Source organism: Watersipora subatra, chromosome 1 (genome assembly GCF_963576615.1).
Source record: "Watersipora subatra chromosome 1, tzWatSuba1.1, whole genome shotgun sequence".
Lineage (NCBI taxonomy): Eukaryota > Metazoa > Bryozoa > Gymnolaemata > Cheilostomatida > Watersiporidae > Watersipora > Watersipora subatra.
Window position 1 is genome coordinate 8,474,700 of NC_088708.1, and position 13,690 is coordinate 8,488,389.

A 13,690-nucleotide genomic window follows, 5' to 3' on the forward strand; every position below is an offset into this window, starting at 1 on the left:
TGGTAAAAATCATCAAAATTCTATATACTTACTGTACATACTAAAAATTGGTAACAAAATAGTATGTTAACCTTAGTAACTATAGTTACATCAAATTTAGTGGTTATGATCTGCACAAAAATGCAACATTACAATGTACTACATTCAGTATGTACTGTAGGGAGTTTTTATCTTCGAGACAGACGTGTATAATATAAACGTTGAATTTAACTTAAACGAATTTAGCTTATTAAACACGTACTTAAAGCCAAGTTTGGGTATGTATTATTATCAAACTAAGCTTCAACTATTTCATCGCTAAAATTTTATTACATTTTTGTTTTCGGTTTCATTCTTACTGTAGCTTATGATGAATAACATTGAATTGAGATAGAGAGCAAACATTGTATCTCTTTCAGGCGTTGTGAGAGAGATTTCGATGAATAGCATATTATTGTCTTTATTATTTCGACGTAATCGGCGCACCGACTGCTAAATTTTAATTTCGATTGAATCTTATTGTTAATATTGTATGGCCAAAAAAAGACAAGGAATTTTTCGTCCTGGTATGGCGAGGACAAAAAAAGCATCGTGTTCCTTTCCGTAAAACGAAAAAATCTTATAACAGGCATAGTAACCCAAGGGCGCACTCTATTAATTAATAACAAAAAGTGCGCGTTTAGCGTGCGCAGTCGCCAAAAGGATATGCAGTATATAGTAAGAGCGATGGGCGTGATAAGAACAGCTTAGCCTTGTGGATCCAAGATAGTTGACTTGCCAATTGAATGTCGCGAATTCAATTCTGGTACGAAGGTAGTTTTTCATTGCGAAAAATTTAACCGTACTGTAACTGGTCAGATGCACGACAGACAGAGAAACATTTACGCATAGATAGAAGATTTTTAAAGAACTCCAGCTAGATATATTCAAGGCCAGCTTTCTGTTTATTTCCCGACAATGAATTTTAAAAGATTTTTTGCTAATTTTTTTTGGTTGCTTTTAAGCAATTTAAAATCATCCGCTCATTGAGTTGCACTTATTGAAAATATAGCAGCAAGATGTTGAGAGGTGTTATTCTCTCTTGATTTTTGCTGTTTACAAGTGGTAATAACTTCAATTGTGTTTAATCTTGCCAATGTTATATTGTGTAACAAATAATGTATGAAAAATAACTGCAGCAAAATATGGTGATTGCAAATAATGTAATCTATTATATCACTCACTGCCTTTGGTCTTTCCAGGAACATATTGATCAAAGTAAGCGCATGCGTACTAAAGCCTAATAAATTCACAAAATAATGTTGTTTTGCTTGGATAATTGATTTTTTTAGTAGTGTTACACTCTGTGCGTGTTGTAACATGTGTAATCTGCATGAGATTAAATTTAGGATAGCGCAAGCATGACATTAGCTGTTGTGAGAAAACTTTAGCGTGAGTCTAAGGTGCCGTTATCATACTGATTAATTGATAAAATTATTGCCCAACTATTGGACACTTTTGTTACTAATGTGCGCTCTTTATTGAGGAAGGTATGGCTGTAGCAAAATATGTGTTTTGCATAAATAGTTATAGGGCAGATAACTTTACTTTACGGAAGAGTACTTTCTCCATAAAACAATTATGGCATGTTTACATATAGAGAGTAGTGTGTATTGTTGTTGAATTTTGTAGCAGATTATCTACTTGACCATTAAAAACTTAGAAGCTTTGCGCAAAATACTATGCGTCATTTTCTTCTTGACACTTTTGAAAAACTATTTAGGATGCCTAATATTCATAAGAGAACAAATCTTCACATTAATATACGTGTACTGTAAAACCTCTATTTGAATGCCATGGCACTCTATTTTCAACCCTTTCCCTATAGTGGCTTTTTATTGGATGGTGGTGACGTTCAAGTAGATGGTGACACTGTATTTTCCCCTAGCCCGTCAGAATTTTTAGAAAATAAATTTAATTACGTTATAGGTGAAGCAATGCTATAATGTTACCTGAATTTTGCACTCTCTTTCTGGTGAATTGACTTTAATACTGTCGGCCTCAGAATTTTTGCTAAACAGTTTCTTCTATTCGTCGAAATATCAGACTGAGTTAAACAAGGAACTACTTTGATTATAAATTATTAGCGGAATGCAGTTGTTAGTAATTTCGATGGTGTTACTTTTAAAGTTTTAAAGAAGAAGCTGTAAAGCTCTATAGTTAGAAAATGGATGCAACATTAAGCCTTAAAGATTTTTTTTAACATTTTAAAGTTAGAATATGTCATAATAATAGCTGCTATCACGTCGCACAATGTTTCTGAATAATATTCTCATCGTTTTTCAAAATGCTTTAAAGTCTTCAGGTAAGATTATAAACTACCTTATAAATAAATCTGAAAACAATGAATAGGATTTAGCCCATTGTGACTTTGAATCATAGTGTAGTTCTGATGATTGTGACTATTGATCTTCTCAGGTACACTGTCACTAAAGTAATGGCAACCACTGCAGCCACAATGAAATAATTGGTATTGGTGTAATTGAGTCATAATTAGTACCATTTTGTGGACACTTTTCTACTGATCACATTCTATTATGGTTCGTAAAGATCAAAAAATGTTAAAGCAGCGATCAAATGAAAGTGGCATTCAATTAAAAGATGACGCTCTATTTTTCAACCCTTCTTTTATGGCGGCGTTCTATTAGAGGTGGTGTTCAAATAAAGGTGGTGTTCAAATGAAGGTGGTGGTCAAATAGAGGTTTTATGGTAATTATGCATGTGCTGTTATTCAACCTAATTATACAGATATGCATAGCTAACAAACTTAAATTTATTTCGTAAATTTGTTCATCAAACAAGCATTATTAAATCACAACTGCAACAGCTCGGAAGCCAGCAAAATTAAATAATAGTTATATTTTTTTATCACGCTTCAAGTATTTAAAAAACTAGTTACACTACAAGTATGAAAACAGCTCGATAGTTTCGTTTTTGCTGTATATATATTTCTCAAAGTATGTTTTCTGTCTACTGTCATCGTGTGTATATCTGTACACGATCCGGCTATAGATCTTAAAACCTGGAATGAAGAATTCGTATCGAAGAAGATTTGATCTTGGACCCACCCATGTGTAAGTCGGACACCGTACCCATTAGGCCAACGAGATTGAGTTGCTAAGTTGCCGATATAGGTCATTATAAGAGAGCAAATACCCAACGGTTTTGCGTACGACGCAGGGTCATAGCATAACATCACAAGAAGCTGTTGGCTCACATTATTAAGCGTACTCAAATTTTCCATTGGCAATGTGCCAGGCTAATAGCAAGCAACTCTCGTTACGTCTCATTGTTTATAAGACAAAACATTTTCTCATGATATGTAGTTTGAAAGTTAGAATGGCAAATGTTGTTATATGTTAAATACAAATCAATTTTCTGTCCAAAGACGTTTCTAATACCCGGGCAATGTCTGGTAGCACAGCTAGTGTATGTAATGTATATATGACGCATTACACAGACATCAGCATTTTATCAGCTCATTGCACAAATGGCAGACCAATGACGACAAAGCTGCAATTTGTTTTGACATAAATTCAGGTATACTATATGTAAATGTGTTAAATTTCATGTCAAATCTTTTTTAATTTCATATGTTGCATAAGTGAACCTCACCCATAAAATGAGATATACCAGAGACAAATTATCAGACTACGAGTTGTTATTAATGGTCTATGTATGAATACTTATGACAGGTCTTCTCTGATCATTCACTGTTATAAAGATACTGATTTATGGACAGCAGAGGCTGCTTTGACATCCTTTTTGTGACAGCCATTATTGACTAGTATCAATATTTTCATGACTTTCTGTTTTCTTTCTCATGCTTGCTGTTCAACAATTTGACAGTTATAACAAATAACAGACTTTTCAGCATTCACCTTAAACAACAGGAGGTAGTTTGGAGCAGCATTATTAATATTGAACACAAACATCGCATTGGTCATTGAGTATCTTGTGATAAATCATATAAATCATTGCAAATTCTGTTTTGACGTTGCCATGCAGCAATGTTAGTTTTAGTATTTCTGTTAACTAATTGATTGTACAATTAACTAGTCACTTTTTCTGGCTTTTCTTAGGTGTGTATACTGTGTACTCTGTAAGAAAATGGCTTGAAGCGTTGCTCGGAATATATGTAAAGGTATATGAATAACAACAAAATATCGAAGTAATAACACATGTTTATTTTAGATTTTGCCATCTGTTTTATTTTGCGCTGTTCTTGATAAAAATGTACATAAAGGCTCATAACCTACTGTAGATCTTTTGATAGCAAAATTTTCAAAAACAAGTTTTGGTTTCATTCCACCTTTTTTGTAAGCAGATTTTTGGCTATTCTATATTGAATGACAAAAAATATGCTATCAAATGCTGTGTTCTTCACAAAATCCATTTAGGTTGATTTAGAACCCAAAAGAAGTCTATGTTAGCAGTAATGGAAATATAGTACAAATTCCAAGATGGCTTAGTGATTGTGTTGTTACTGATTTCCGTTATTAACCATTTTTAAAGAATCATGTATCTGACTTAAGAATGGCATACAATCATGTTAAGATTTGTGTGTGGTACTCAAAATAGTGGAGTTGGAAATATCCTATTCGCCTTAGCTTCAGTGCATAAGCAAGCTATCCTCTTCTGGCTAATGGAAAATTGATGATAGATTGAATTGCAGCACAATGCACTGTTGATGGCATCCATTCTGTGATTGGTTGGCTGTTCGAATTTGTCTGCTACCCGGTCATGCTAAGTTCCCTGTGGCCTGTTAGTAATGGCAGCCTATAGCGTAACTGTAGCACACTGTTCATAATTACCTACAGTAGTTTTTTGACAAGAACTGATACAAGTGCTCTAACACTTTGCCCGTTCGCTCCATAACTTGGACTACGTATTACGTACTAGCGTATTAGCTGTAAAACTTAATTGTTTCCTTTATACTTACAATTTTATTAAAATTAGGTTGTTGCATTTCGTGATACAATTGTTTTGATACATCGAGCTGTCATGTCTATTCAACATAAAAGATTGAAGGAAGAACCTTTGCCTCTTTCGGTAAGTCAATTCCAAAGCTGATAATATTGTTTCTACAAAGCTTTACTATTGGCTTATATTATCAGGCTATGCATGATTTTAACATGGAACTAAATAGCTGATGATGATTAGAATAACTGCTGTTTGACTCATGTATGTCTAGTTAAGCATAGGAGTGCTTTATGTGCTGGTTCTATACACAGTGGACTGTCCCTTTTAACCGGCTGTGTATGTCAGCAGATTTTCTGCATTCACATCGCTGCCTACATAGTTATGGAAGAGAAAAAGAGCGAGCTAGTAAGTCTTTACGTATCCACTCATATAGCGTTGATTTACCTAATTAACTATATATAGATACTTCATTGCTGTAGATCATCAACCCTGTCTACGATGATGACATATCAGCTGAAGCTCATACTACATCCAATGGTGCTAACAACAATAGTAAAAATAGCCCAGCAAGCAATGGCGATGTCAAAGTCGTTGTACCTGATAACGTGGATAACTCCACAAATGCTGCCTCAACCAACTCTACTAATGCTAATGTTGTGGCTGCTGAAACTATATGGTCCAGTGACAAAAAAGTACGTTTAACATCTTCTGTTAGTTATAAGCCTATGTCATGAAGTAAAGTTATAAAAAGCGGGGAGTTAATACTGTTCTGAAGCTTATACCAGACCAAATTAGATATTAACATGCAAATACAAGAATAAACTCTGCGCAACTCGTACTAGGCTACTTGTAGCTTGAATGCATCGAATGCTTTCTAGCTTACTACTCATGCAGACTTCCAGTCCAGTGTAATATGTTGAAGCTAGCTTCATGTATTGTTTGTTGTAGTTTACAATCTTTTGTTTCTTTATTTTGACACGGACAGTCAGATAATGGCGTGAGTATTGCCTGTGTATTCGTGCATACCTAAAATGCCTCACATGGCATCTTGCTTATTTGTTTTGTTGTGATATGTTTCCAAAGTCAGGTATTTGGCACTTTTATATGATTCTCGTAAATTTGTAGCCTGCTCACCAAGTACTCCATGAACCTTCTTATCGCAAATTTAGCTACTAGTATGGTGAACAGGCCAGGAATACACCACAAATGACTTTATGTTACCTGTTGGAAAGCAAAAACCTATAAGTTATCTGGTTCTTTATCGTAAACATTATTATAAGAATGGCAACTCGTGATGCAACAATAGCTTACTGCAGTTAGTCAGACTTGTTGGGCTGATCGTCCAAACCATTTTAAAAATCTTCCATCACAATTTATCGGTAAACGGGTATAGAATCTCTCTTATATGTCTGTCCTGCACTATGTTCTCTGTGTCCTAATTTCACACAACTAGGTTTTTAGTCGTATTTGTTGCTTTCATCTTTCTGTTTTTAAATACTTCTAATATGCTTCTTTTTGTGTTCACCTTGTGCTTCTATAACTGTTTGTTGTCTCTGTCTTATCACGGATGATAATTTGTTTCTATAACTCTTCCTTCAACAGTAGAGAATACAGTGTAGTTGTTAATTAGACGGTTTGCGTACTCCATCAAATATACTGTGAATCAACCGCCTTCATATCAACAGTTTTAGTGAGGCAGTATTTATTTATACTCATGCTGGTATTAAAACTGCATTGGTATTTTGAGATTCTATTGTCCTGAAGTGTTCTTGCTGAGTTGGCTTAATTGTTCTGTTGCCATTTTTAGAAACTGCTAGAATCTAGCACACTTTGTATGCACGGTTGCAACAAGAAAAGATGTTTAATTGCATCAGTGATAATCATTGCAACATGCCTCATTATCTTCCTCATCTCATACTTCCTAAGTAAGTATTTAGAGAGCTAACAACTCTTCGCTCTTTATCATGCACTCATGCTTGTTGACGCTGACGGTTTGCTATGAGCACTATATCATGTGATTCGTTTAACATATCCATCATTGATGGCTTTTATTTCAATTTAAATTAACAGAAGGAGTTTAGCTTTGAAAATGTGGTAGTGTTGGTTGCTCAGCTCTTTACTCCATTCAATAAACTAATGCTGGTAGCGTTGGAATATACCAGTAATCTTACAAAAATGAGTGGAACATATATCAGGTGCTATGAACTTCCCTCATTGACTCGTCGAGTGTTTCATATTGCCAGAGTTCAAAGAAGACATAAAATTTGAAGAAAATCTATGAGATGAGACGTTGTACATATGACAATATGCTCATTGGTCCAAAAAAATTCTGTTTGCATTAGGTGCTTTAGGAATGCCCATTTTATGTTATTAGAAGTGGGATTCTGATGCTTCCTCAACTACTTATGCATATTTTACCGGATTTTTTAAAGCCTCTAGAAACTTGTAAACTAGCTAAGCCAGGCTTTTTTCTGTAGAAACCCTTCGTAGTATATTGTGTGCATTTTTAGTACATAGGCCTACATAGTACATTGTAGTAGTCAATAGCTGCTATTTTGGCCAGCAGTTCATCTCTCTCTTCAATTCTTTACAGCCACTCGCACACACTCTTCCCAACCTGCAGTACACGAGGCCAGTACAGGTACTAAAGGTAGGTCCAGAGGACAGTGCTGGCTTGGCAGGCAGCATCATGTTATTCTTGTAAGCCATCGATAGTGTATTGATCACAGTCCATGTTGATCCGGATTTAAGAAAAACAAAAACTAGCAAATACTGATTAAATTATATGGGATAATCAAATCCAGTCCAAGGTATCACTTTTTTTGGCAGATTCACTGCTTCGGTAGTTCGGCTGCCGCCCTTTGGACTCCGTCTCGCATAGCCGCTGTTTTGAGTGCCTTTAACATCGTCATGGTTTGTACTTAGATGGACTTGCTAAAAACCTGTTTGTAACATGCATTGACCTGTCGAGCTTATAAACAATAAGGCCAAAGTTATCAGATTTCAGGCTGGATGGCTCGATCTTCGTATAAACACTTGGATGCTGTTTTTAATGCGCTAGGTGCTGCCTATGTGAGCCGAGTTGACAGTAAGAATGCTGAATATTAGCGAGTTGACCTTTTAGTTTATGCAGCTGATTGGTCGTTAACCTGTAATGTTTAAATGATAGAGTGGCAGCTAGTTGTCTTGATGAGTAATACATGTACAACTGTACTAGGGCTTGTTCTTTGAGTTGTAGCAGCTATTTAACCATTTCACTACCGCAGTTGTTGGTTTTGAGTTTTTTGGCCATTTCAAATTGAGGCGCAAAATGTTGTCGGCCTTAAACTTTGTCAAAAAGGCATATACAAGGGAATGTAATGAACCGGATTCATACCACAATGCAAGCGGTCAGTAATCTTTTATCCTTGGAATAAAAATATATGGCTATTAATTTCAAATAGCACCAATAACTAAAAGTCCTGACGCCCAAAAACAGGTACTCTGCAAGAAACATAGTAGCAAGCGGTTTTCAAAGACACCTAAGTTTCTTTTGCAATATACAATCGGGTACATATTTGCTGGTCTAAGTAAATTTTCGCTGATGTACTGAGTTTCCTTAGCTCAAATCACTTGGACTGCAAGTATCTAAATATAGAATAAATGTGATCTATGCGTGGTTCAACCAACAATTCTGTTTTCTGCTAGTTCTGGGTTCAAAACGCACACAAAATGATCACCAAATATAGCAGAAACTCTTAAGTTGTTGAATCTCATTTCATATTATACCTTAGGTCAACATCTCATTCTTTAAGTGGTGTGGCAATGAAAACTCTTTAGAGATATATGGGAATGTATCATTATCTGTATGAACATGGACGATTCACTCCAATCCTCCATTAGCAAGCGCTGTGTTGTTTCCGATGCTGACTTGCCTTTACATGGCTTTCCAGTGATCAGCAACTCATTCAACTCTCATATTTGGTGCCATGAGGCCTGCTTTTTTCATTTACTGATGACATAGATACAGACAAAGCGTGTGTTTTTGTTCACGTAGACGGGCTATCCACTGTTTGTGGCAAACCACCAGTACAATTACTGGTCTGTCTAGCTAAACTCGAATACGTTGAAAGTTGATCTCAAGTGCGGCTTCACCAGCAGGATTTGTCTCTACGACTAATAATACTTTCAACCTATGCTTGCCGTTAGTCTGACTGATGCCCTCTTTGCCAGATGTCAATTGAAGACCAGTTTTAATGATATGCTGAGTGTGCCATATTCTCTGATTCTGTTTCTTGAGATGACTAAATATTATTTTGCAGCTGCTCAATACGAGGTGAGGCTGAGTAGCAACGCTCAGGGACTAGTACAATTTAAAACTGGGAATAACTGGTTCACCTTGTGTATTGACTCTTGGAGCAATGACAGCGCCAATGTTATCTGCCGGCAACTTGGATACAGGCAAGTACTTGCATAGAAGACCTTTAGATATAGCTCTTGTGTGTAGTTTGTTGTTTTATTTCATTGAAAAAAAGTACATAACAGTGAGAAATGGAAAAAAAGTAGGCGCAATGAGGGCCTGGATACGCAGTAGCATAGCTAGTCGTGGCGCTGGGCCCTGGTTAGCAGTTGGTTAATTTATTTAGATGAAAAAATACACAACAAATATTCAAGTGAATCAAGGTGTTACTTGTGACTTGATTTAAAGTGATTACAACTGCTTATTTGTTGGAGGTTAGTTGACAATTAGTTTCATACTGCCAACACCTGAAACATGGCCTGCCTATGAGCTAATGCAGCGGATGAAGGTGGATCTGGTAAATCCATCAATGAGTGCCGTGTGTTATACATGTGTGTAATCAAAGGAGTAGTGTTTTTAGAAGCTTGCAAGGCTAAGAGAGAAATACGAAATTTGTAAAGTGTATGAATGGGTAGAATTCTAGATTTGTTATAGAATAAAACCGATGGAAATGTTGCTTTTTTGTGGATGTAGTGCATGGAAGCTCTCAGGGGGTCTGGTCTGGTAGGTGTTGGATTGGCTAGAATTAATTATGTACTAGCAGCTCATTGATGTTATGTGCAAGAAACTGGTAATAGTTCCTATTCCTTACTAGCACTGCGTTGGTCGCATATCGTTGCAAGCGGATTACGGAGGGTAATTCCAAGTTGTGAATACGTGCAGGACTCCCTGTATCAAACAGCTTTTCACCTAGCAAATTATTTTTGATTAATTTGTTTTCCCTCTAATTTTTCACTATTGTATGAAAGTCCTTGTGTTAGCAGTACAAGCGTTTACTTGGTACGCGCTGTAACAGAGCTCATTCGCTATGCTGTTTTTTCCTTTACTCCTTACTTACTCTATTCCTTACCCTCTACGCCCTCTTCTTTCACTCTCTTCTTTCTTCTACATATAAATAAATAATACATTATCTATATTATTAATATAAAATATATATTATAATATATATAATAATTATATATATGATATATATTAAATATACATTATATATAAAATAATACATTATCTATATTATATATATAAAATATATATTATGTATATTTTAATGTATATATATATTAACTAGAAATTCCACTGTCATACAGCCCACGACCAAAGTAATAATGGAAAAAAGAAAGGGTACTGTTGGTTGTCGAAAAAGTAGTTCTCAGCAGGAATTGACAGAGTATAATGTAAATGAGACTTGTTTGAGATGATATAAAATAAATTTGAGGGAGCACGACTTTAAAAAGGCGCAACAGAAATAACAGAAATGTAACAGAAATAAATATTAATAAAATAAATAATTAACTATCTCAAACTTATGTTTTACAATAATAAAATAAATATTAATTCAAGCTGTAGACCTAAACTACTGTACGTAATTTAAATAACAACAGCAATAATGATATATGTGTATTATATCTCTTATTATATTGAAATACAATATTAAAAGTAAATGGCAAGCTGCCGTGTAATATACAATTTGAAAGTTGTTTGTTGGTTAAAATAAATATTAATTCAAGCTGTAGACCTAAATTACTGTAAGTAATTAAACTAACAACAGCAATAATCAAATATGTTTATTATATACATGTATCTGAAATGCAATGTTAAAAGTAAAATATATTGTAATATACAGTTTGAAAGTTGGTTGTGTTGAATGTAGAACGGTTTTGACAGCGATATGTAACAGAAATAAATGTTAATAAAATAAATATTTAACTATCTCAAACTTGTTTTACAATAATAAAATAAACATTAATTCAAGCCGTAGACCTAACCTACTGTACGTAATTTAACTAACAACGGCAATAATGAAATATGTTTATTAAATATCTTATTATATTGAAATGCAATATTAAAAGTAAAATGGCACGCTGCCGTGTAATACACAATTTAAAAGTTGGTTGTTGGTTAAAATAAATATTAATTCAAGCTGTAGACCTAAACTACTGTCCGTAATTTAACTAACAACAGCAATAATGAAATATGTTTATTATAGCTTTGAAATGCAATATTACAAGTAAAATATATTGTAATATACAGTTTGAAAGTTGGTTGTGTTGAATGCAGAACAGTTTTGACAACGATATGTAACAGAAATAAATATTAATAAAATAAATATTTAACTATCTCAAACTTATGTTTTACAATAATAAAATAAACATTAATTCAAGCTGTAGACCTAACCTACTGTACGTAATTTAATTAACAACAATGCCAACAATAAAGAAATATGTTTATTATATCTCTGAAATGCAATATTAAAAGTTAAACGGCAAACTGATGTGTAATATACAGTTTGAAAGTTGGTTGTGTTGAGATGAATGTAGAACGGTTTTGACAGTGATATGTAACAGAGAGCAAGTGTTGGCATTTACGCGTCTGGAAGTTTTATGCAAACTGGAGTGAAATAAAGAAATATTCTTGTCATAAAAGGGCGTTGTAGTAACGCCCTACCTTGTAGATAAGATGTAAAGAAATCTGGCTGATGTTCTAGATAATTTGAAAAACCTTCGGTAATTGGACAAAAACGTAGGCTGATAAACTGTGTACCACATTTTCGTACCTGTAAATCGGTCTACGCCTCAAACAGTACACAGTAAACAGTTCTACTATCTGTCGCACGGCTTTATTGGCGTTTTGTAGGTCGGTCGAAACTATTAATAAACCAAGCTGTTCAAGCGATTTGTGGCAAGACTTTATCGTTCTATTATCTGTCGCTCGGCGTTTCAATTTCCGGTCTGAACTTTTATTAAACCAAGCTTTTCAAGCATTTTGTGACGATTTTCGTCCTAATAAATCTGTCTATTTATGTATAATCCGATCAGATGGGTTAGTTTTAGAAATTTAGTCAACCTTTCAAAGGCTTGGTAACATATTTAAATAGGTTTATATGCGTTTTGTATCATTATTATACTTAAGCGACTTTACTGAAAAATAGTTAAATTTGTTGATAGGATTTCGTTGCAAGGGTTTGGTGACGGCCATTAACGGATAATTTTTCGGGAGTTGTGTACACATGTGCATTTATCATAATTCTCCCAATCAATCGTTTCACTCTTGTTTGGTCGTGGGAATATACATTTTATATATAAACTAATACATTATGTATATTATATATATAAAATATATAAATGTATATATATGTAAAATATATATTATAACATATATGCTTATTATATTTTACAATGTATATATACATTGTAAAATTATTATGTATATACATTGTAAAATATATATTATAACATATATATTATAATTATACATGTATGTATATATATATATATATAATAATAATACATTATATGTAAAATATAAATTATAAAATAAAATCAATAAAACAGACTATAACTTTAGATAAAACACTTGATTACTATTACTTTCATGCTTAGTAAGAGCAATCTTACCAAGCAGTCTTATCAATATTATAAAATATATAATACTAGAAATTCCACTGTCATACAGCCCACGACCAAAGTGATATTGGAAAAAAGAAAGGGTACTGATGGTTGAGAAATGCAATATTAGCAGTTAAATAGGATAACTGGCAGCAATGGTAGCTGTAATGTACTGGGTGTGGGTGTTATTATATACCACAAATAGCAATAATGAAAGGAAAAGATTATATGTTTATATCTCTCCTGCAAAAGAGAAATGCAATATTGGCCAATATTAGAAGTAAAATGCACTGATATTATTAGAATAACCAATATTATTAATATAGTAATAATATAAAACCAATGCACAATTTTGTTTACATTTCAAAACGTCATAGCTATCAATATCACGAAGTTGTGATATTTATATAGATTTTTAGAAAATCTGTACTACGTAGTCATTGTTCTGTAGTCATCCAAACTTATAATTAATTATTGTAATAATCTCATTAGAACCGTTAAAAAACCTATCATCGTCATTCCCTTTACTTACACTGCGTTAGATTTTTAGAAAATCTGAACTACGTAGTCATTGTTCTGTAGTCATCCAAACTTATAATTAATTATTTTAATAATCTCATAAGAAAATGAAAAAATTGAAAGCGGCAAAAATGAAACGATTTCTGTACTCCTATGTTAATTGCCGAAACCTTCGGCAATTCGACAATGCTATAGACTGGTGAAAAGTGCACGTTATTTTTTCGTGAAATGCGCACGACTTGATCGTTCTATTATCTGTCGACCGCCGTTTCAATTTCCGGTCTTAACTTTTATTAAACCAAGCTTTTCAAGCGTTTTGTGACGATTTTCGGCCAAATTAATCTGTCTA

The 13,690-nt window shown here is 33.9% G+C and overlaps 1 protein-coding gene across 2 annotated transcripts in view; it reads left to right on the forward strand.

Annotated features, from left to right (window-relative positions):
- Positions 1–4,837: 4,837 nt before the first annotated feature.
- Positions 4,838–13,690, forward strand: part of LOC137385665 (deleted in malignant brain tumors 1 protein-like) — a 56,612-nt gene continuing 47,759 nt past the window's right edge. Inside the window, exons 1-5 of one of the 2 annotated variants that reach the window (XM_068072178.1) lie at positions 4,838–5,070; positions 5,421–5,633; positions 6,749–6,866; positions 7,535–7,591; positions 9,243–9,381. In XM_068072178.1, coding sequence (XP_067928279.1) covers positions 5,023–5,070; positions 5,421–5,633; positions 6,749–6,866; positions 7,535–7,591; positions 9,243–9,381 — 575 coding nt within the window. In that variant the 5' untranslated portion in view covers positions 4,838–5,022. Of the gene's footprint in view, positions 5,071–5,266; positions 5,347–5,420; positions 5,634–6,748; positions 6,867–7,534; positions 7,592–9,242; positions 9,382–13,690 lie in introns of those variants that run through there. The other variant, XM_068072179.1, reaches the window with a different exon arrangement.